Source organism: Sceloporus occidentalis, unplaced genomic scaffold, assembly GCF_023333645.1.
Source record: "Sceloporus occidentalis isolate IW3139 unplaced genomic scaffold, rSceOcc1.0.p SCAF_154, whole genome shotgun sequence".
Taxonomy (NCBI): Eukaryota; Metazoa; Chordata; class Lepidosauria; order Squamata; family Phrynosomatidae; genus Sceloporus; species Sceloporus occidentalis.
In genome coordinates this window covers 216,943-243,136 of record NW_028317134.1, presented here as the reverse complement: position 1 = coordinate 243,136, position 26,194 = coordinate 216,943, and the positions used below count along the sequence as shown (strand labels likewise).

The window sequence follows — 26,194 nt, the reverse complement described above, 5'->3', positions numbered from 1 at the left end:
ATTGTTTATTAAGAAACTTTATTATTAAGCAGGGAAACTACATTAAAATATAAGGAATACAGTAGAATCACATACTAACAGGCTACTGTGAAAATTCGCTTGTATTATTGTTTACAGAGCGCCAGCGATATTCTGCAGTATAATATTTATTTAGGAAAAGATTAGTTGTATTTTTTGTTTAAGCACAACGTACCATACTTTATTCTTAAGGCTACAAAAAGACTGCGCTGACCGATTGGGGATATCATGTGCCCTAGGCGTAGGTCTAGGCCAGAATACGCCACTGGGAAGCATACTGGTTTGAAGCACCAGACCTTCTAAGTGGGTTTTATTATGTGCTGCATGCCTTGTTGTGTGTTATGTTTTATATGTTTCAGAGCACCAATGCCTTTACCATGCTTTAGATACTTTTTATGCTAGCATATAGTCTATTCAGCCCCCTAAAAGCTATTCTGAGCTATAATAATGCGTGTAGAAAGCCTAAATTTCCCAAATGCACTAAATTATGGGTAAGAACTGAAGGCCGATATTTTCTTTTAAATTTACAGGAAGGTTTTTCCTGTGTTTTGTATGTTTGCACTGACCTCCGTAGATACAATCTGCTGTTCTTTATTCCAAAGAGCTAAAATGGTAAAGTAACGTGTTATCAAGTTGCTGTGCTGCTTTTGCTAAGTAGCGCATTAAAAAATATACTACATTATATTTCTAATTGATTCTATCTCTGTATACATTTTGTTACGGGAATTCCATTGTAAATCCAACAGTTTTTAGTTTGACATTTCTTTCAGTGGGATTACTGGGATGTATTTTTCATGAATAAGATAAATACATAAAAATAATCTAATCTAATATACTAATAATATAGTGATATACTACAATAATATAATAAATAATAGTTATATACTAGTATAAAATACAGAGAACCCAATTTAGGAGGGTATCAACAACTATGTTAGATATATTCTTCAGACCTTTTTCCCATGAACCCGTGCCTCCACATGCGGGACGCATACCGGAGCACCGTGGCAGACATGACCCTTCCTGTGCTTTGAAGAACTCAAAGTACGTGCGAGACCAATGGTCCTCAAGGAGGCTTGATTTATTTATTTTTCTCTTTGGATCCACAGAATGACAATAAATTGTGTTAATTGTTATGAATACTGTGTAAAGCGGGTTTGCTGGCTTTCATCGAGTTGCATTTTTAATTTTATTATCTGTTATGTAATCTAAGCTATGCATGAGGTCTTCTTTATCATTTTAGACACTGGACCCCTGTTGTGTTATTGGCCATGACAATCTGTCTCTGTCACTTTTCAGGAAACAGCTGGGAAAGCTACAGGGGTATTCTATATATATTGGAATTATTAATTCTTGATCCTGTCAAGTGCAGAATAGCAGAGATGTTTTGTTTTTGTAGGCATCATAGCTGTTAACCACTACCTGCCATAACAATATGGACCCAGAGTTACCTTAGATGATTCTAGCCAAGGCTGAATAACACATATCAGACTGTGTTAAATATTTTCATCAACATGTTACTGCTTGTTTATTGCAAGAATAAAAAATCAGTCTTCTTTATTAGGCTAATAGTGATTATAGTGTGTTAATCTGACAAAGGGAACACTGTTTCGATCTATTGTTGTACTTTTTAGACGCTGCAATAAATATCAATAAACACACTGCTAAAGCATTGTGTTTTGTGGCATTTTTGTACAACATGTATCCCTGAAACAGATGCTGATCGTTGTGTTCTGGCATCAGTACACAGAAAATCAATAATAAGCAGCAAGAAGCCAGTATGTCGACAGCTCACCAGATGTTGCATATCCTTAAGAATAACTTTAACAAGTTGTATTATTCCCTGAATTTTGAAATGATATGTTTGTATATCATGTTATATCATGACCTTTGTTGCTTACTTTCACACCGGCCTCACAAAAGGTTCCACTCGACACATTAACCATTTTGTTTGCTAGTCTGGGTTGTCGGTCTCATCCGGTTGAGTTTCAAATTTCAAGGCTCATCTAGCTGTTGATGTTGATTGCCGTGGAGTTTGGACTCAATAGCTTTCGAATTGGCAGTCCGTTTGTTTAGTTGCATTAATTTATTGGAGGCCACTGCATCCTGAACATTATGGTCAGTTTTGTGTGGTTGGTATCCTTGTTCATCTTGACTGCTAACTCTGCTGACCTCAACTGCCCTTGAATAGTCAGATTGTAATGCTTCCCACTGAGACATGACATGAATTAATAGTCATCGAGTCAACTTGATATTGGGTAGGGTTGATTTCAATGAAGTGGTTCAAATAAAACCTGTTTGATTGAGATGGCCTAAACAGCTTGACTCGGCTCAGCCTTTAGTAAATAAACCAAGGCCAGAAATCTAGGAACAAATAGGTGCTTAAAAAACAAAAAAAACCGAATGTACACCGCGCCTAATGTCTGGATTAGCTGCAGTTCCCTCTGGTATCTTAACCAGCAAAAAAGCAATAACCATATTTAAACATATTGCACTATGTCTTTGTTCCTTTTTTTTCCTGTCATATAGTGTCAGTACCACGGGGTGTCGCTCTTCCTAGGGACAATGACCTAGAATTGAAGCGGTTAAGATTACCTCCTAACCCCTCCTACTCCTCCCTATAAGAGCCCCGGCAGCCCCAATACCTCCAGTTCTTCCTTGTCAGAGACGGACCTTTTCTTTTTTTCGTTGGTGGGACACACGGGTTGTGTCCGGGGGTTCCCGCATCGGCGGACGTTACGGAGCTGTTTAGACGCCACACTCTTATGCCGGCAATATTGGCCAGAGGGCGCTGTGTTCCACCAAAGAGTACTGGCACGCTACTGACGATGCGTGACACAGTTTCTCTTGTTCAGCCCTTACGAAAAATTACTGCTGTTTTTTGGACATGAAAAAACGGCAATACTGCACTTTCACTGCAGTATTACTGCACATTTACTGCATTTGTACTTCACTGTACTGCAGTTTTACTGCACATTTACTGCACTTTTTTTTTTATATTGCAAACCTACAGTTGTGCTTCAATGTAATGCAGCTTTATTGCATTTGTACTTCCGTACAAAAATAACTGCAGTACAGTGAAGTACAAATGCAGTACAACTGCAGTAAATGTGCAGTAATACTGCAGTAAAAGTGCAGTATTGCAGTTTTTTCATGTCCAAAAAACTGCAGTATTACTTCAGAAAAACTGCAGTAATTTTTTCGTAAGGGAGGGCGCGAAAACTAAATTGTTTTCGCATATATAAGGCTGTGCTGCCCAGTCTGACAGCAGATGAGCTTGTCAGCACTGGGATTTCCATGACACCAGCCCCCCCACACGGATTGAGGAGTTGTAAGGCCTTCAAATCCTCTGCCCTGTATTTTCTACTAAAAGACATGCAGTCTTTCTTAGGTTGGTTCCAGGACAACCTGGCACAAACGTTTGAAACGTTTAAGGCAGCAGCAGTTAAGCCTGTGGAACCCGTAAGGATTAAATCCCACAAACGTAAAAGGGCATCAGCTTCCCCTCATTCTGATTTGTCCTCTGGAGAGGTCTCTAGCTCATCCTATACGGCTTCATCTAGCGAAGAGTCAGAGGATGAGACCAATTTTCCTCCACAGGAACTGCGTAAATTTGTTAAGGAAGTCTCACGGCTTTTTCAAGATTCAGACCTGTCGGCGCACCCTAAAGGGTTGCCTATGTTACCTAACATGCAGAATCTCATGTATAGAGAATGGAATAATCCAGGCAAAAGAGCCTTTATCTCTAAGCACTTTAAGCAGTTTTTTCACCTTCAGGGTGATGAGAAATGGGAAGATATCCCTTAAGTAGACGTCCAAATAGCCCAGCTTTCCAAGCGTACTACCATTCCCATTAATGAAGTGGCTGGTTTGAAGGACCCTATGGATAAGAGGGCAGAAATGTCCTGTAGACGGGTGTTCCAGTAATCTGGGTTCCAGTGCAAGGTGGCATTATCTAGCGCATCTGTGCCTAAAGCTCAAGGTATCTGGTTGCAGTCCTTAGAGCAGGGGGCGTCCAGCATGCGGCCCGCGGGACCTCGAGGTGCGGCCCGCGTGAGATCGGCAGCCAGGATCACAAGAGCCCTGCTGCTTACTTGTGGGACGGTCTATTCTCTGCTCCAGCTGCTTCCTCTGTGGGGAGAACGAAGGAGGCCGCGCCCCCTGCTGAAGTCTGTGAGCGGCATTGAGAGAGCTGTAGTGCAGGTAAGGGGGTGGGGGAGGGTGTGTGAATGAGTATGTCTGATTGAGGGAATGAATCTGAATGAATTTATGTGTGTGTGATAGCATGGATGTGTAAGTGCTGGAACCTAGGCATGATGGGACTGTGATTGCTGTATATGCTGAAACCTGGCTAGCTGCCCCCTTTTGTATTGATGCGGCCAGCAGTATGGGGTCTGCACTTACAGCCACCCTGTACCAGCATGTACTGGCTGACTTGGGATGATAGGAGTGTTATTGCTAACAGCAATCTGCTAAAAGCAATCACAGTCCCACCATGCCTAGGTTCCAGCATTTACTGGTTGGCTGGGTATAAAAAGTGTGTTTGCTGTTAGCAATCACACTCCTATCATGCCAAGTCAGCCAGTACATGCTGAAACCTGGCTAGCTGTCCCCCTTGTGTATTGATGCTGCCAGCAGTATGGGGTCTGCACTTACAGCCACCCTGTTCCAGCATGTACTGGCTGACTTGGGATGATAGGAGTGTGATTGCTAACAGCAATCTGCTAACAGCAATCACAGTCCCATCATGCCTAGGTTCCAGCATTTACTGGTTGCCTGGGTATAAAAAGAATGTGTTTGCTGTTAGCAATCACACTCCTATCATGCCAAGTCATATTGTTGATTTTTTTTGTCCAATTGTGGTGTGTTACTTTTAATAAAAGTGTGGTTACACACTAAAATTGGACAAAAAATACAATGCCCAGCCAACCAGTACATGCTGGAATCTGGGTTTGCCTGAGATTGCTGTTAACAATCATAATATATAATTTTTTGTACAATTTTGGTGTGCAACTTACTTTTATTAAAAGTGTGTGGGGGGTCATTTTCAGTTTCGGCTAAGTGAACCCTGAATTTCCGGTTTTGGTCCAGAATTTTCATTTTAGTACATCCCTAAAATAAATAGAACTATTTTATTTTTACTTATACAGAATCCTGCATTTGTAGTCACAAAACTTTCTAGGCCCAGAAATCAGTGAGAGGAAAAGTAAAGGTTTTGTGTCATTTAATTTATTTTAATCTGCATATCTTATTAAAGGCCATATTTTCTGACACTGAAAAATGAGTGCGGCCCGCGCACGTATACAATTCTGATGTAGTGGCCCACTGCAGAAAAAACTTGGACGCCCCTGCCTTAGAGGGTAGTCTGTCAGACTCTATGGATGAAGGTTTGTCTAAGCTATTTAAAAACCTTAGGCTGGCTAATAGCTTCCTGGTGGAACCTGCAGAAGAGAGCCTTAAGCTATCAGCCCGTAACATGGGTTTGTCTTCCGTGGCTAGAAGAGTCTTATGGCTACGCTCTTGGGCTGCAGATACTGCTTCCAAATCTACACTATGCGATTTACCCTTTGAAAGAACCAAACTATTCGGTTCTCCCTTGGAGGAATTGATCAGACACATGTCAGATACACAAAAGGCACTTCCTCAGGATAGGAAAAGCAGATGGAACAAACGATACCAGTATAGACCTTCCAGGCCCTTTTAACCTGTGTTCAAGGCTCAAACTTTTCGTAAACAACACAAGAGGAAGTTTCAGGAACATCCTAAGAAACCAGAGGGCAGGAAGTTCTGACGGTGTTGGAGGTCGTGTGCAATGGTTCCTGCCAGAATGGAGACAAACCACAAGCAACTCCTCGGTCCTCAGGATCATTGCGGACGGGTACAGGATAAATTTTTTCAGAATTCCACGTCCTCTGTTCCTGATTTCGTTTTACCCTTCTCAAGTGAAGAACTCAGCACTGTTTGCCAAAAGCCTTACCCTTCTCAAAAAAGGCGTCATAGAACCTGTTCCAAAGAATCAGGAGTTTCAGGGAGTCTATTCTTGTCTCTTCCTGGTCTCAAAACCAGATGGGTCCTTCCGTCCAATTTTGGATCTAAAGAGAGTCAATGCCTGCATTCCTTACCGTCACTTCAGAATGGAATCCATTCTCATTCTCCTCGGATTTTCACAAAACTTCTAACCCTTATTGCAGCAGCTTTGCGGAAAGAGGGAGTCACAGTCGTCCCTTATCTGGATGATTGGCTTCTGAAAGCAAGTTCGTCTCAGGAGCTCCTGGCACATCTCAGGTTTACGACCCGATGCTTGGAGGATCACGGCTGGATCATAAACCACAAAAAATCCAACCTTATTCCAACCACGAAGATCCAGTTTCTGGGGCTCATAGTGGATTCCGTCTCATCGAGACTACATCTACCACGTTCAAAGTATCCTGGGCAGTCTTATAGCTTGTATTCCGGCAGTAAGCTGGTCCAAGGCACAGTTGAGACCCCTTCAATGGGACATCCTGCAACAGTGGTCCAGGAGACTGGAGGATCTGGACGTCACCTTTACGGTGTCCAAGCACGTTTTACTCCGGCTGAATTGGTGGAAAGCGAAGGGGCGCCTCGCCCAAGGGCGATCTTTTCCACCACGTCATTGGGTCACTCTCACCACGGATGCCTCCAAGGTAGGCTGGGGAGCTCATTTGAACGGCCTCTGCAGTCAGGACAGCTGGTCCTTAATCGATCAGACCCGATCATCAAACTTTCGGGAACTGAAAGCTGTGTTTCTGGCGCTCAAGACATTCGGTCAAAGATTACGGGGGGAAAGCTGTGAGAATTTAGTCCGACAATGCCACCACAGTCTCATATATAAACAGGCAGGGTGGCACCCGAATTCCAAGGCTCCAGGACCTGTCAGACGATCTCATGCTCTGGGCCCAACGGAATCTAGAGGATTTAGCAGCGACACATATCAGAGGAGTGGACAACGGTCTGGCAGAGGATCTCAGCAGATCTCGTTGCTCCCAAGCAAACTGGTCCCTGGACAAGAGCATCTTCTCTCTCCTGGTTCAAAAATTCGGCCTGCCAGATATAGACCTTATGGCGACCAGACAAAACAGCAAATTGCCAATTTTCGCCTCCCTTTACAGGCAGGACAATCCTCCCCTGCTAGACGGAATGTCGGTGGTTTGGTCTTTCAAGATGGCTTATGTGTTTCCTCCAGTGGCCATGATTCTTCGGATCCTACTCAAGATTCGGGTAGACAAAGCCAGGGTTTTAGCTATTCTCCCTTATTGGCCGAATCGAAGTTGGTTTTCGGAGCTGCTTAGCATGGCGATTTCAGTGTGGGAACTGCCAATCTCCTCCCGTCTTCTGGAAAACAAGAACCTTTCCAGGGATGTTCTCCTGAGTTCAGTACGAAGATCTACGTTTACTATTTATCTTCGAGTCTGGAATAAATTTCTTCACTTGTGTGTTACAAAAGGTTTGGATTTTTCTTCTCCCTCAACAAGTTCCATTCTGGACTTTTTACAGGAAGGTTTTTCAGCGTGTCTCACTGTCTCGACCCTTAAGGGACAGGTTTCAGCCCTGAGTCATTTTCTCCTGTCTGAATTGGCTTCACAAGTTCTCGTCAGGCGTTTCTTTAAGGCAGTCACCATTCAACGGCCACCCAGACGTTCGCATTTTCCTTCCTGGGATTTGACATTGTGTTCAAGCAACCTTTGGAAGATGTGTCTCTCAAGTTTTTATCTCTCAAGACGGCGTTTTTGGTAGCCATTACCTCGGCAAGGAGGGTCAGTGAGCATCAGGCACTGACACTATATACTAAGGAAAAAAGAATTTACGGTAAGTAAAATTACTTTTTTTTTTACACACATATATATGGATCCTGCGTTATGAGAATGAAGGTGCCATGTTTTAATTTCTTTTGCACATTGGTGTAATTACTGCACAACTCACCTGTTTATGTTTATTACGTTTATACTCTAAACCTTCCAAAAATCTGTTGGTGAGATGAGGGCTCCTGTTTTAGTATAGGATGATTTTCTGTTCATTTTGGGAAAGCCCTCTCCATCTAATGTATGGGTTTGTCTTAATCTGTCAATTCTTGTCTTGTCACACCCCTTGATTATATGTATTGTATTAAGCGCTGTGTAAATTGTTGGCGCTATATAAATAAGATAATAACAATAATAAGTTAATCAATGGAATGACATGGGTTCTTTTATTTTATTTCTCTCTCTCGTGCTTTGTTCATAATCTTTCCCTTTTAACAGAACTCTCTATGATTTAAATTATCGTGATGTATGGATTGTTATTGGACTTTCAGTAGACATTTGTTTTATATTTTGAGGGCAGTGGGGTAAGTTATGTGTAATTTGTAGCCTTACATTACAGCTAAATCTTTGACCCTCCAGTTTTAGACCTTGGCTGTTATTCCAACATTTTGCTGCGTGAATTGTTGGCGATATTTAAATAAAAGATAATAATGTCCTGATGCTGGAACTGTCAGTGCATTTTGCAGTCTTTTTATTGCCTTTTCTTTTGGACTTAGCTAGTGTTCGTTCCTTCTGTGAGTGGTTGCTACAACATATTATTTCCGTAATGAGACGTCACATCATTTTTCAATTTACTCCACATGTATGTATAACTGTTTGCGACAATGTTCCAGCTTGTGAAACATCTTGAGATGTAAGGAGTGGATGTAGGACAGATGTAATTCTACTTTGCAACACTACTTTAAAAAGTACATGAAAAAAGTAAATACTTTTGTTTTCTGCCTAAATAAATCATACCATATTTCTACACGGAGCCAACCATCTCTATCGGCTTGCGGCAAATAGATTGGGGGGAAAAACCGCATCGTCACGCAATATATTTGTATTATAACCGAGCAGCCTTGTAATTGGATACCTGTGGATACTCAGAACAGTCACTCTGACCATTTTTTTTCTTTCCCCATTTGAAAACGCATATTTTCTGTTTTGTGGCTGATGGAGTGTGACATTTTTCCATGAATAAGATGTTATTAAACTTGGTATATGTGCAAATCAGGAAATGCGAAAGTTGATTGCACTCAAAAAAAGGTAATATTTTTCAACTCGCGCTCCATGAGATAAGCAGCTGTCTAGAAAACCAAGTAATATTACGGCACATTATGGCAGCCTTTCATAGATTCCATAGAAAATCAATTACCAAAATAGACATCTGTTCATTTTGTATGTCACCATTTTACACTGGAATGTCTGGGCTCCCACCTAAGCCTTAACATGCTCCATTGTGTTATTTCGGTGAGCAATAATATCATTTGTGAATTTGAGCTGTAGTTCAGCCTTGAAAGAAGTCTATTGTGAATTGTTAATATTTCTTATATTACAGTTCAGTAATGTGGCAAACGTGATTACAAGGTTTTGTTTAGGTTTACTGAGCTTGAAAATAATTTAGGCATGGTTTAATTTTGGCTTTTACTGATACATCACATTGTATTTGGATAGCAATAGTAAGTATGTCTTTTTAAAGAGTTAAGTGGAGAATCTTATAACTGGGCAGTCTAGATGCACCACTGCCACCAGTTAAGACTTCCTCCACTTGGAGGACCACAGCTTGGATAGGCCAGTCCTACATGAACTACATCATTATAATGGTTCATTGGATGTCTCCCACATCATTATATAACCGGTAGTGATGGCCATAGCTACAATATTGTACAGTAAAATGGTGCTTCTCTTGTACAACACAAATAATTATAATACTAAGCAAATATTTCTGAAATGTCAGCATAATCCTCATACTAACAAGATAAAATATTAAAGGAACACTTAAGTCCCTCTGTTGTGTGAAATGCACATTGTGGTCTAGTGAAATGTGTGCGAAAAGAATAACATGACTGCCCTTTGGCCGACTGTGACATCTACATCAAGCTAGGTACCCCTTCCACAGCCTTACTACTGAGCGCTGGGGCATTAAATGTCATATCTCGGTGATCCTCTCGTGCTGCGTAAAGCATGTTATAAAGGCTGGGCACAATTCTCCATAAAGTAAATTAGCCAGTTGGTGAGAGCAAAGAATTCCCTTGCAACCGGCCCATTGAACAGTGGTATTCTGGGGAGCTTGAAATTCCACCATGATGATCTGTCCCTGATGTTTTCCAGAGGGGATATCAATTTAGGCCAGAATACAGCACTTGTCTATGTTGAACAGGACAGTTAAGTAAATAAGTCTTTTAGTGTGCCCCCCCCCCATTTTAGTGGAATCTTGTATTTTATAATAGTCTTAGATGTGGTTTTCAAAAAGGTAAAAGTGGGACTTGTCTCAGGCGCTGATGCTTTGTGTGTTTTTTTCCCATGGATGTCAGCATACTATTCCATTTCTTTATGAAATCAATAGAAACACGTCTTGCCTTATGGTCATATTCTTACTGCCTTCTTCTATAAAGTGTAGTCAGGGTAGAGTTAGAATATAGTGGAAAATCTGAGGCTGCTTGGATTCTGTAGATTGCATATTTTCTATAGGGAACAAATCTAATCAACCTACCACACAGGTAACACATGATCATATTGTGCAGTATTGCAATTTGTTTGGTTTCTGGGGACTCCGTTATGATTGCTGCCAGTCTTAAGCACTCTTTGGGAATATGTATCAAGGTTCACACAAAGAAATGACATTTATATGTAATTAGAACAAGATTATCTAGTGCACCCAAGAGTAACCCATTCTACATCAATGTTTGTGAGTGACACAATGTAGAAAATGTAATTCTTGTGTTTTTGAAGTCTTACCTGGCCTTCCTTAGCAAATGGCTTCTATAACGTTATACAAATGACTTGTAGTATTGAAATCTTGACTTTCCCTGTTCATCCATGCAGCTGTTCTAGATTGTAAACTCATTGAGCAGGATCCAACTAACCTTTTGTTTCTGTTACTCCAAATGATTCCCATTGTGCCACTGAATTTGATAACATAGAAATCAATAAAAATACAAGATTGTCTCCAACATTTCATTTTGCATGACCTGATAAAACATCAGCTAGATGGTAACCTTATTAATACTTTAAAACAAAAAGCACTCACGTTAATCAACTTTTTAACGGCGCATCTAAATATCAGATTTCATAGCTTTCCATTTTGCAAAGGAACAGGGCTGTCCTGAAAAGTCCCGTTTTTTTTTTGTTTACTGAAAATGAATTAGATCGTGAACTTGGATGCTTGACGTGATTAAATGAAGCATTTTACTGTTAAATAGCTTGGCACTAGCTGACCTCTGTAATCTGTACATCTCGTGGGTGGGTATGCATGTATTAACGACTTTTCCTCTTAAAGAACAAAATAGGTTTCCTGTCATTTATTGTTATTTAATGCCTGTGGAATTAATGCCTGCTATACCGTGGAAGGGAATTCAGAACGATAAACTTCCTGTTATTTGCATATCCTTTGTGGAATAACTGGTACATTTTGGCTGCATGTTTATTGGATGGTATTACAGAAAAAAGCCTACCAGCAAGCTGTAGCCATTATGAGAAAAAAATACAATACGGAATAAAGTGCTTAGAAAGTCTGTATCTGAGTTTCTTTTTATTGTCTTTCAGCACGGATTAATTGGTCCCAAGCAAAATGTTCTATTTCCATTTTCAGTCTGGTTATAATGTCAGAATCTTGTAGCCTTTACTTTTCATATCAATATATTTCTGAAGTACTGATATATTTCTTAACTGAAATGTTGCATTTTTATCTTCATTTTAAAATAGCTGAAGCACCCATTGCCTCTGTAGGCTCCTAGAGCACTGTTCCAAGGTATTCTCCCTTTAATGCAACCAGTTTCACAGGCTCCCACACCCCCAGTTTATCAAACTCCTGTACCCCCGATATTTCAGGTGTCCTCTAATACCTGTTTTGGTGGGTGTGCATATAGGCCGGCAGGGATTAGCCAGACCACCTGCCCTCCTTACCCATAGAGTCATCTCTCAAAGCTCAGCACCAGAGTGTCATGGGGTGGCCACGCGGGAGCTGTGGTGGAGGTCAGGTCACTGTAGACTTCCATCAGTGTTACTCCCTGGACTCACCAAGGAAGGTCGTAGGACCTCCCCAACTAGTCCATGATCCCACTTACTACAGAACAGTGCCTAAACAATCGAGGCTGGAAAATAAGGGACACTTGGGATGTATGGGCTTCAGTGCATGATAGCACTGACTGTGTACCCTTGGGTTTATCACCATATGTGGGAACTTGACAACTATGCTCCCTTGCTGTCCTTTTTGACACCTGAAACAAAGTTTATATTTCCTTTGTTTAAAGAAGCATGCGTCTTCAGATGCACACAGGAGATCTCATTAGAGGCACTGCAGCTGGCTGGAGGCAAGAACCAGTCCATGCGCATTGCTGAGCAGAAGATGCATTTGGCATAACATATCTCCAGGAAGGCTAAGAGCTGGGGAAGCATGGAGATTTGGATGAATCCCTCTATGTATCTGGATGCAGCAAAGCTTAACTAGTAATTTACACTCAGACATCATATGAGTTAAAGTGCCTATGATGTCTAGAGTGTCTCTTTAATTGAATTTTATGTTTCCCAACTTCAGTTCAACCTTTTTAATCTGTTTGATGTAGCAAGGTGGCTACAAAATGCAAACCAGCACAATGCTGCAAACCAGCACATTGCTGCATACAGCCGAAACGACGCCGTAACAGACAAATGCATATCGGGATAGTTTCTACAGTCATTGTTGGTGCAAATAAAGATGCCTCATTGAATAAGTCAATAACTTAAGAGTCCTGTCCTTACAAACAGAAATATTCTATACGCTTTATAAAAGAAAACTTAAATTGTCGATCTTGAGGAAGGCAATTACTGACATTTTGTTTTCATTCTCTTTTCTCAGTTGTTCCTGTTTCAGCTGCTGCGGGGCTTGTCATATATCCACCAAGGGCATATTTTGCACAGAGATCTGAAGCCACAGAATCTCCTCATCGGTGATACAGGGGAACTAAAGCTGGCTGATTTTGGTAAGAAGAGATTTCATTTAGTTGAAGTTTTTATTATGAGCAGGTGTGACAGAATGCCGGGGGCCATTATTGATTCTCTTTGTCTTTGATGAGTATCTACTTTTTTCCCAATTTTCCTTTTTCTTAGTGGTATTAAAATAGCTTAATTGTGTGACTTAGTCATTTGTTTTGCTGTTTCAGTGCTGCCTGTTTTATATGGAGGATGACATAATGATGTCAAACATTGATGTCACATCAATGATGTCAGCCAAGAATAGATATACATCAACTACAGATGGCGCAAATAAAACTTTTTGGGCAGGGCATGAGTAGGGCTGGGGTCTGGCATCAATGAAGCTAAATAGGGGTTCTGTGACTGCTGTGCTCGCCTCATAACAGTGATCACAATGTTTAGTCAATCTGTATCCCTGCCACGCTGTGAAGCAGGGAGAGAAGTTGACCAGCTCTCCGATCCGGGAGGAAGGGATTAGAGATTATGCGTTATGTGTCAACTAATACATAAATGGAAATGTTGGAAATGTACATTAACTAATAAGAGGGGTTTCATAGTTAAACAATTCGGAGCAATGGTCAGTTTTTGTGGGGAATGCAATTTGTACAGACCCCTTGTACAAATTGGGTTAACTTCTGCCAAGGTTCATGTTGATATTGTGGTACGTACAGAAACGTACATTTGCTTTCATTGTTTTCTATGGAAACATACTTTATCATTTAGCTTAGATCCAACCCATTATGTATCTCTGTTTATGTAAATGTATATTATAATGCCAAATGACACGATTATCATAAAATGTGAGAATATGTATCTAACACTGTTGGATTTTGACACCCTATTGTTTAATGTGTTTATATCCAACGTTCCCCCAAAACAGGAGTAGCTTTTGAAAAAATGTGACAATGAAACAAGATTCCAAGATAGATAGCTTCTACTGATGTATACACCGCCCAAACTGAATGCTTTGACTACGCCGCTAGTTTACTGGATCCTTCTTTTATCTTTTGTTATTCCTAAAAGCTGGTTGATATTTCCCAGGTGTCTTCAATGTTCAATGCAATAACATTTCATTATTACTTTCTTGCCAACTGTATCTATGCCTTTGTGTGAATGACGAAAAATAGATAAAACGTAGATACCCCCTGACCCTTAATTTATAAATTTCTTGTGTGTTTCTTGCTCAGTTGCTCTTGAAATTAAATTGTATTGGCAGTAACCTGTAATTTAATAATCAAAGGTATAGATTAATGTTTGTATATATATTTATATATATATATTACAGCAATGACATTGCTAGGCTCGAGCTAAATCTTGGACTCAATCAGCTTTAGTATCACATTTTATATTTTATTTTATTAATTGAGTGTAAATTTCATAGCGCTATTACAATTGAGAGAGAGTAAGAATGAACAATAACATTAACAATATTCAAAATTGACCATAACATTAACAAACCTTAAAATGTGCTGGATCTCTTGAGAGCTTACAATATGTTAAGAGGTCATAGGGGCTACTAGGGTAAGGATGGGTTGATTGTAGTGTGGGTTATGTGGAGACGTTAATTTTAGCTGCTGTTAGGACTATAGCTTGTGTGGTTCTCTGGAATGGTTGGATTTTAGTGAAGGAATGATGTTGAAATAAGTACCAGAGAATCCGACGGAATAATGTAGGCAATTCCAGAGAATAGCGTACAGCACCGGTATAATCCGGGATATGCAAGTGGAAATAAAGGGTGATGGTTGGGGGGCGAATCAAGCTGTGAGCAGAGTGAGGAAGGAGGCTAGGGATGAAGCAAAACTTGTGGAATTAGGAATAGTGGAGGGAGTGGGGGTATGCTTTGTTAGTGGGATGTAAGTATTTTGGGGTATGTTTCTTTCTTAGCTATATCAGGTGTGTGATTTATGCATTTTTCCTCCATTGCTATATTTTTGATATTAATTTTTGTATCAAATAATACATAAATATACAAAATAAAAAAGCCCTTTCCATGCCAAAGAAACAAAACTATTTGGACACCATATCCCCAGCAGGAAGGACAGCTGCGCTGAGAGGATACAACTATTGCCTTCCAAATACCGTATTTGCTCGATTATAAGACGACCCTGATTATAAGACGACCCCCCAAAATCTGAATATTAACGTAGGAAAAAAAGAAAAAGCCTGAATATAAGACGACCCCAAAGGAAAAAAGTTTTACCAGTAAATGTTAATTCATGTAAACTATTTTTTTTAATAAAAGCTATGATTGAGAAAAATATTTTTTTGTTTTTATTTCTTGTATTTTCCAACCTGTCCCCCAGTTACGCACATCTGCCCCCAGGCTTGCCACACCAATATGGCACTGTGGCCCATGATATGCCTTTTAACCCTCTATATGCCACTGTGCCCCATGGTATGCCTTTTGACCCCCTATGTGCCACTCTGCCTCCAGAAATGCCTTATACCCCTATATCCCATTCTGGCATTTAGGGGGTTAAAATGCATATTATGGGGCAGAGTGGCATATAGGGAGGTATAAGGCATTTCAGGAGGCAGAATGGCATTAAGGGAGTTAAAAGGCATTGTATAGAGCACTCTGCCTCCAGAAATGCCTTATACCCCTATATGCCACTCTGGCATTTAGGGGGTTAAAAGGCATATTATGGGGCAGAGTGGCATATAGGGAGGTATAAGGCATTTCAGGAGGCAGAGTGCTCTATTAAATGCCCCCTTAACGCCACTCCAGAAATGCCCTATGCCCCCATTTAACACACACACACCCTATACCCCCATTTAACTAACACACACACACACACACTCTCTCCCCCCTCTCTCCCCTCAGCCCTCTCTTACCGGTGCTTACAGCCGGGTCAGCGGGTTGACGTCGCCTTCCGCTGCAGCCGGAAGGAGGTGGAGTTGGCAGCGGGGGTTTTTCTGCGTCCGTCGCGGATACCTTCCCCGGCTGTCAGAGATCAGAGTTCCCTGCACCGGTGTGGCACTGATCTCTGACAGTCGGGGAAGGTCTACGCGACGGACGCAGACAACCCCCGCTGCTAGCCACACCTCCTTCCGGCTGCAGCGGACGTTGTCTACAGCAGGAAGCACCGGTAAGTGTGTGTGTGTGGGGGGGAGACAGGAGGATCCAGGTCCCCTGCAGCGGTGCGGGGGATCTGGATCTTAGTCTCCTAATCAGACCTCTATTTGAGGTCTGATTAGAAGACGACCCCGATTAGAAGACGAGGGGTATTTTTCAGAGCATTTGCTCTGAAAAAAACCTCGTCTTATAATCGAGCAAATACGGTATACCGTTTATATGCAACAAGCACTAGGTAAAGCCTCTGAATAATGTATACACTCTTCATACACATTATGCATCTCATATATATCCTATATTCTGCATCTACATCACACTGTCAGGGCATCCTGATTATGGCTATTTTTAGCTGTGCAATATTGCAAAAAGTTTGTACAGTATTATATTACAGGGAAAGTAGGAAAATGGGCAGCCTTTATAGTTTTGCCTACGCAGAATGGGTAAAAAGGAAATTTGTTTCATAACATCCGAAACCAAAGCATCATTTGCAATATACTAAAATGAAATAATGCCTGGAAGGTATCCATTCTTAAGTGTAAAAGAAAATGCATACGATAAAAATAGCCTTGTTCGAAGTTCTTAGAAGTAGTAGAACTTCGCACAGAAATTTATAGAAAAGCTATTAGGAAAAAATAATATATAAAATTATTGTTCTTTACGAAAGCAATTCAATCATTTCTTGCATCAGCACATACCATATTATAACATATCATCGGAAAGCTGTAGTTCAACAAATCTTGCACATTTTATTTAATAATAGATCATAAGAGGTCCCAGGTAATAAAGGCAAGTGTCATTATGAAAAGAAAAAGTGTACCCCGGGGTTGCATTGCTAGTAAATGTTTTATATTAAGAATATAATATATAATAAGAAAAGTGCTGGTACATTTTTGATCACTTTTTGCAATGCAGACTTTTTGTTTTGGAGTCTTCTACTCTCATGGTTCTTTGTAAGATATTCTGTAATTGTCAATGTCTGATTAGAATGTTCGTGGTACACAGTGTGAAGAAAACAATGATTTATCATGATATTTTAATGATTGAAACATCGTTTATAACAGTTATTTTATTTTTTAGTATAATTTATTCCAACTGAAATACCGATGAGCCTCAAACATAATTATTTTTTACAACTGGAAGAACGGTCTCTAGACGTCATGTTCTGTTTGAGAGTGGAATATGAAATATGCGCTTGATGTCAGTTTGCAATTAATTTGTTGTTTTAGTATTTTAATTACTGCATCTTCCATTAACTGCCCCATGTGCTTGCATAAGGCGGAAAGATTAAATTGGGTTTGCGAGGGCTACAATCCACATGAAGCTGATTGCCTCATTGTCTGAAAAGCATTTAACGGATATAAATGTTTCGCAAATTGGCATGATGCTGAGTAAAGGAATAAAAATGCAGATTCTTGTTAGAGAAAAATATCAAGTTTTGCAGCATGTAGACACAGTCAGTGCATTTCATACAATGTTTTACACAAACATGTAGATTTCACAAGAAATTTGGATGCTTGAATTTCAAAATAACAAACAAACATTTTAAAAATATGTTTTCATAAAAGAAAAGGAAGCTTCTTTACATTCGCTGCACTTGGGAGTAGCTTATAATTTTGTATAATAAGAAACTCGTATACATGTTTGTGTACTATTTTTTTATATATATATATATATATATATATATATATATATATACTTTTTGTATTGAGACACTTTTTTTTTATGTTGATGCTATTTTGTGTGATTATAGATATTTACTGACAATCTAGTATTTTTTTTTTTTTTTATTTATTTTATAAATGAAAGTTTATTTCAGCTGGCAATTTTATTACCGTCCACTGAACGCCATATGGGCTTGAATTACTTACTATCCTTAATGTGCTTCTGATCCCAGTACTTCAATGCCACTGCAGCCGCAGTTTTAATAACTTTTAATACAAAATCCTTTTGTGAACCCTACATCAATTTATTGACTACAATCCTTAAGCTAAAATGCAGTTTAATCGTTGCATTATAGTTACTGTAAGATTCCCTTCACTGCAGTAAATTGAATGCTTTATTGCTGTTACCACATCCTACATTACTAATTCAGCAAATCAATGTCAAAAGGGACAAAACATCTCCTAAAAATACAACCAAATCAGGTATAGATATATCAGATTACAAATATTAGTTGGACCATTGTAACTCATGATTTATGCACATTTTATGCTCTGAAAATGTAAAATGTGTGTATATGTGTGCCCCTTAAACCCATTTCCTTTATTTCTAATTTCCATTATAAAATAGAACAATAAGCATAGAATTAAAGATTGCATGTTGGACTAAATCATAGGAGCGGATCACTGATTTATTTCCATGGACACGCCACAGAACACTCTGATAACTGGGAGTTACTAATAAAAGTTATATATGGTCCATCAGTGGATGTTCAGATTCACTGCACACGATTTAAGTTTTTATTCCAAGGATGTTTTACTGAAATTGGCAGATTTATACTCTCCAAGGAAACTGACAATACAGCACCTGCTGCCTTCAAGATATGTCTAAAGTAGCTGGAAGCCTAAATATCACTTTCCTCCATAATCCTTATGAGGAACAATTGTTTTACCCGGTCTTCATGGCGAGCAATACAACCATGTTAGGATTAGACAGGACTCACCAAGATTGAGATGCTCTGACATAGGGATGGACTAAGACATTTATGGCCATATAGTGTGATGGAATTACCAGTATTTATGCTTCACATAGGTGTTTTTAAATCATATTTACAGTTTGTATTTGCTCGGTGTGAGTCAATTCCTTGCTACGCTGTAAGCCAATCTGGAGGACAGCTTAATTGTAGGGCAATGTAATGTGATACAAGAAGGGTCACTGGTAGGTTGAAGGCTTTTTTTTTTCCATAGCGAAAGAAAATATTTCTTACAAGATTATGCTCTCTTAATTTCCTGTTGGTATATTATTTAAAATATGTCATTTGTTTTGCATAAATTAAACTTATAGATGTTTTTGAAAAGAAAAACGGGAAAGAACGGCTTTAACATAGTCTTGTCATGAAATGGCTTTGTCACGCTGCACAGATGCTACATGCTCATTTGACAGAAGGGGGAAACATCTGCACTTATTGCCTTTTAAATGACAGTAGCCACGGCCAACAAACAGAATTTCTCTAATCAGCAGCTAGTTTTGTAACTAAACTTCCAATGCAATGTGCCATTACTTGTTCAACACAACGAGGAACAAAATGTTGAACAAGGTAGGCATTATTATTAAATTTTAATCTAATATTGCTTCTACATGCCATAAGTATGTAGCATGTCTCCAGAAATAGATCGGCGTTCTTTTCCTTTTTTTCTTCAAATGTTCTCTGATTAAAAGACAACAAACATAAAGGTTACATTTCCTAAATCATACTGCACGCCTCTGGGAAATATGTCAATTATGATGATTTGGTAGGCTGCACACCACATCTCATTACAAAGCTTTTCTAAGGTGTAACTAAATTGATGGGATGAGGTGGTGGCAACACAATGACCGTAACTGGCCTTGGTGAGGACTGGTACTAAATACGAGGGTTAGTATGGATAATGCAGTCATCTCCACTACGCAATGGAGAAGATTAAAAACTACCTATACTACAGATAAAAACCTGTACTTATTATAACAAATTATGTGAATACATTTCATAGTTACTAATATTGACAGCATAAATATGTGATATCTGAGAAGAAGAAAAAAACAATGGCATGTTAATCATCTGCCTTATAATAGTCATGCAGTTCCAATTGACAATGTTTTTGGTCACTAGCAATCTTTTTATGCATCATCAAGTTGCCAAGCATATTGGAGCACTTCACTAGACTAGCTCTTTGAAGATGGTTCTCAGGAGTTTTCTGTTGAAAATCAGTGTGGCTTCTCCTGTTGTGTAACTATGGAAACACATTAGGATTGTAGACATAAACCTAACTTCCATGCTGTGTTAATTAATGGTGTATTATACTTTTTCACCAAAGTATAAATAGGGGTGTTAATGTACATTTTTCATACATGACGTCTGCTCAGTTTCCTTTTGTCTAAACCATAAAATCGAGCAAAATGCCCAACCACAATGAAGCTACAATCTTAGATGATATTCAATAACCTGGTAGTTTATGGAATGGTATGAAAACTCTTCTTTAAATTGTCTCTTGTTTTGTTTTATTAAATATTTTTATAGGTCAGACATAGATAATTTTCCTAAGACAAAACAAGCATAACGTATCTACAAAAGTCTAATTAAGAAGAAAAATAACCAACATGCGAGGTGATTAAATTTCAAGGCCTGGTAGCTGAGAAGACCTGGGAAGCCAATAGGTCATGCAGGCGGCAGTGACCTTTGATTAAAGAGTTTTTAGATCAACAGTCTGTAAAGATACCTTTCAATAAATGCAAATTAAGAGTGATGGAAGGAAAACAAATTCTCAGTTCAAAAAAACTCAAGGGAAAACAAGATTGTAAAGGTTAGATGAAGATTGAAAGGGTGCTTTATCTTTCACCTTGACAACTTAACGTTATCGGCTGAAGAAGTTGTTGACTGCAGATGATAAGAAACCACTTTTGCATAGTTTTTTATATCTTGATACATAATCACTTGTAAGCAGGTGCACCAAATAAATGATCCTGTACACAAATAAATGAACTAAAATAGAATTATAGGATATTCCCTATTTATCTGTAAATGATCCATTCAAGCCATGTGTTAAATGGGCACACTTATCAACAGGAAATAATAAAATGTCTAAGTCTCTTGCAAAAAAAGCCTTTCTTCTACAGGTCACACTGCTCATTGGGCACCTGTTTAAGGGCCCCAATGATGTATGGGCTCCCATCAGAATACGAAGGAGAGACATGAAACATTTAGTGCAGTGTTGTGAAAAAGAATTTGCCCTCTTCCTGATTTCTTCTCTTTTTGCATATTTGTCATTGATTTGTCAAAGAATCAAATTTTAATATTAGACAAAGATAAATGCAGTTTTTAAACGATGATGTCATGTTTAGAAAGAAAAGAGCTATTCAACCATACCTGGCATCACGTGAAAGTACCGTAGTTAGAAAGTAGTAGTTACTAAATTAAATAATTGACCAAATGTAATTGATTATATAGAACCCGTCTTGCAAAGTGAAATAGCCTAAAAGGTTTAAAAAGCAGCACATGATCCAAAGAATTTTAAGAACAGATGAGAAACAATAACATTGACATCTATCCTTCTGGAAAGGCTTAAACACCATTTCTAAGGCTCCGGGACTCCAGCGAACCATGATCAGAGTCATTGTTTACAAATGGAGAAAACATGGAACAAGTGGTAAACCTTCCCAGAAGCGGCCAAGAATGCATCGACAACTCATCCAGGGGGTCACAAAAAAACTCAGACTAACATAAAAAGAACTTACTACGGTTAAGGTCAGTGTTCATGATTCCACAATAAGAGAGCATTCGTTGGACTAAAAAGAAAACAAAAGCATCAAAAACATCTTGATAAGCTCAAGACAATGCAGGACAATGATCCGAAGCACACACACGCAAGTCCACCTCTAAATGCCTCGAAAGAAACAAAATTATGGTTTTGGGGTGGCCTACTTAGTCTTGAATCCGATTGAGATGCTGGGACATAATCTTAAAAAGGCAGTTCATGCTCAGCAACCCTCCAATATGACCTAATTAGAACAATTATGACTAGAAGAGTAGACCTAAATTCCTCCCCAGTGATGTACAAGGCTCATTGCCAGTCATCGCAAACATTGATAAGCACTGTCTGTTTTTGAGTTTAGAGGGCAATGTAGGTGATTAAGGTTTTAACTCTACCTTCAGTAAATGAAATGATCATTTAAAAGCTGCATTTTGTGTTTACTCATGTTGTCTTTATCTTGTATTAAATGTAGTTGGATGATCTGAATCACTTAAATGTCATAAATATGCAAAAATAGAAGAAATCAGGAAGGGCAAATAATTTTATGCAGCACTTTATACTCTTGTATAAAACATACACGAGCATCTGCATTATTTTTCTCAGTTTGTGTATCTTGGAAGAGGGGGGGCAGTTGTTACTTTCTTTATATTAGAAGATGAACCCATTGTATTTTTATGAATCAATGAATAATAATAATGAAGACTTGTTCCCTTCCTCTGAAAGTTCTAACTTCAGATATTTACAGGTTTTAAACATTTTTAATATGTGTATTTTTATATGTTTGTCCTTTAGGCCTTGCTCGAGCCAAGTCGGTTCCCAGCCACACGTACTCCAATGAAGTTGTGACCCTGTGGTACAGGCCACCAGATGTTCTTCTGGGCTCCACAGAATACTCCACCTGCCTTGACATGTGGTAAGAGTGGTGACATTGAACCCGCGTGTACATCTGTGTATATGATAGATGGCGCTTTCAATGAAAACGGTTGGACAAATAGGTGGTGATTAATGGTGGAGCATTACTTCCCTGTACTTAGATATTTATACCGGTAGTGTAGCTATTCTCTTGGCTGAGTAAATTCTGTGTAAACAATACTTTATTAGCTGACTTGGACTTGGCTCAGATGGAGCTTAACTGAAATACTGGTTTATGTGAATTAGAAGAATGATTGTGAAATATTGCACTCTTGTGATGTTATGTTAGTAACAATTTGTAGCATTGAAACTTTTGGTGGTTTATGATGTCATGCTTCACGTATGAAACATGTTAGGCAAGTCATGTTCCTAAAGGGCTGACCAGTGCTGTAGCTTGCTTTGTGATTAATAACTGCTGTTGTGTACATAACAGCCCATTTCACATCTAGCTTAGGTGCATGTAAGTAAGAAAGTTGTCATCATCTGGTTTAGGAAGCTGCAACGAGAGTTGTGATGACTTCTCCCATTGTAAGGTGTATGAATGTAATTACGATTTTCAGCAGAGATTCATACTATTTATAAACACAGTTCTGAGAGCTAAATAACAATATAAGTCATGTTCTCTGAGATAAGCAAGAAGTACAGCAACATTCTGAAAAACATGGTCAACCCAGAATGATAGATACCAAAGTGTCTTGATGTTTAAATATGAGAGGTTGCAAAAAAAGAGAGATCAAGTAAAATATCATCATGTTAATATAGACATTATAAAAACAAATATGTATTTGCTCATGGTGAAGGATAAATGTACAGTAGCTGAGTTAGGAAAAATTTCTTAATTCAGATCCATAGCACATTATTTTATTGTTTTCTTATAACCCAATGATCTCAGTGTTATGACCCGCTATGATAATTAGATACCATATGATATATTTTATATAACTGTTTCAAACAGAAAACAAATATTGCTTGATAAAGTAAAGTTCTGTACTAAATGTACTTCTGGCAGTGGCACTATTACCAGCCATGTATAATCAACATAATCTCTGCAGTAGTTTCCAAGAAAAGATGATTTGTTAAATTAAATATGACACTAAGAATAGGTTCTCTACAACAAATATGGTATATTTATTGTAAGTCCATATTGCAATAAACTTGGAACCCCTTCTATTCACCTCTTTAATATTTCATGTGTATGACTGGTAAGTGTTGATGTCATTATTGTACACAAGTGCATCCAAAATTAATATAAGGCTCACTTGGTGAAATGAGGGATTTGACAGCAAAATAGAGACTGGTTTATAACCTGAAGAGGAATTCATACATAAAGGTAAGCCAGGTTGTGGAATTTGCTATCAAGCAAAGACGTGATGACGGATAAAATGCATGCCTTCAGGACAGGGTTAGAAACATTTTTGAATTCAGATACCGCATTTCACTGATTATTATATCTTGATGAAGGACACTCATCTGCAAAAAAAGAAGCATTGTTTTGAACCAGTGAGCCAATACAGAATAGAATACATATTCTTAGAAAATTCTTCTTTCTACCCATAAACTGAAATATTTATTCCTTTACTTAAAACATTTGCAACAGTTTAGCAAGTGTTTTCGCAATTCTACGTTTAGGCATTTTAACCTGTGAGCGGGTAGCAAACCTGGGAGTGTTAAAGTGAGCTTTAGGAGTTGCATGTTTGCCCTAAGGTATGATGTCATAGCTTTTAGTTCTTGTTAGTGTGCATACAGGTGAAATCGATCTTTAGAATTAAACATGTACCTTTTAATTTCATCTACACCACCACGACATGTATGAGTGTCCATATCAATGAAATTTCTTGGCATTCAGAACTCCTAGGTTTTTATACAAACTGGTTCACGGGGAATTGTCCAATTCTGTGAATAATGAGGTTTTGGTAAAGGTTCCGCTGGAAGACAAAATAGAATGTGTCCTTCTACAAAATCCAGACCCAGCTGCGCCATGAGAGCTCAGATTTGTTCTGGAAGCAGGTGTCGCAGGCTGTGGGTTATTTTTACACTTCATTGGCTTTTGCAGGCAATTAGGATTGTAACTGAAAACTAATGACCCAATCACACTATTATATTCCTCTGGCTGTTGCTAAAAACAATACCTGCCAGTAGAAGAATTGTAATGTAGACGTACATATATTAATTTGGGCAGTTTGTAACTAGGAATTGATGGCAAACTACAAAAATACATATGGCAAAAGGGATCATAGCATGAGAATTGTTTTTTATAACCTACATAAATTTGTAGAATTAAATTTTTTTGTTTAAACAGATATTTACGGCGTTCTATAAGTTGATTCTACCATATAAGGCATTTTCTTTAAACTATATCTGTTACCTCCTTATTAAAGCACCTTGGCATTTTGCTTTTTAATTTTTCTTACAGTTTAATATCTGTGTAGTTACATATATATGTGTGTGTGTGTATGTGTGTATATATATATATATATATATATATATATATATATTTATTTATTTTTTTTATTTATTTTTTTTCATTGTGGTTTGGGTTAGTGTAATTAAGAGCAATGAAACCATTGCACTGCTTTCTGGAATTCAGGCGAGAGAAGTAGCTTTTCCTTTGTGTTCATTGTGAGAACTGAATTGGCTATTTTAATCAGAACCTCGGGATCAAGCTATGAAACAAGAACAGGGCTTTTTGTCCTTTATAGCGATGGAAGACACATTTACTGAGATTGGAATAGATGTCCAGGCTAGTAACACCTCTTTGACAAAAAACATTTTAAAGCAGTTGGAATACATAATATACATAATACATAATGAGCAGCCTGGTGCCCTGTTAGTCCTCATTTTCAAAGTGGGGGACCACATAATCACTGAATTATGAACCACCCCTAATACCATTGCAGAGGGGGCATGCTGGCGATGAAGAGTGTGTTTCTGTATGCATGTGTATGATGATAAATGTAGATTTGTCAATGTGAATGAATGTTCCCTAGTATATGTATATTAATATGCCTGTTAATAGTATGAGGCATACTGTCAGTGTAATGGGGTTCTTTTTTGGTGGGGTCATCTTTCTGTGGATGCTGGTCTGCTATATAAACTCATCACATATAATAAGCTACGCTTTTGAAGAAAAAGCCATTGTTTTAATCCAAAAATGAATGGCTTTCTTTAAGACTAAGTGTCAGGAAAGATGATCTGCTTGAAAGTTAACCACAAGTGTCAGTTATGGGATGAAAAATAAACATCTCATCTGCACGCCAGCTGCTGCATGTGTCACGCAATAGCTCCATCTCTTAATGTCTCAGTCCTCCCCCACCTCCCTAGACATAATAAAGAAAAGTATAGGATGCAGCCGCTAATCTGTCCTGGCCAGAATATTTTTATGTCAATCATCCTACCAAAATACAGTAACCCAGTATGAATCTGTGATCTCCTGAATTATAACTAGTGTGCCTCTTGTTTTTCTTTTTGTTCATGCATTTCATTATACATGGTGATGCATATGGTGCAGAAATTGTCCTTTTTATTGACTGTTTTCTATTAAGTGCTACTATGTATTCATAGTTACATAAATTACATAGTTATATAGGCTGAAAAAAGACATGCGTCCATCAAGTTCAGCCTTTCCTATATCTGTTAATGTGATGCTGTTGATCCAAAAGAAGGCAAAAAAACCCTTTCCAGTTTTGCACTAACCAGGGAAAAAAATTCCTTCTTGACCCCAAAATGGCAGTCAGATTTCTCCTTGGATCAATAAGCTGTTTCCCCAT

At 38.6% G+C, this 26,194-nt stretch overlaps 1 protein-coding gene across 1 annotated transcript in view; it reads left to right on the top strand.

Moving 5' to 3' along the window:
- Positions 1-26,194, top strand: part of LOC149280533 (cyclin-dependent kinase 14) — a 168,239-nt gene that overhangs the window by 93,406 nt on the left and 48,639 nt on the right. The window contains exons 8-9 of the mRNA XM_089500382.1: positions 12,877-13,000; positions 22,308-22,428. Coding sequence (XP_089356508.1) covers positions 12,877-13,000; positions 22,308-22,428 — 245 coding nt within the window. The remainder of the gene's footprint in view (positions 1-12,876; positions 13,001-22,307; positions 22,429-26,194) is intronic.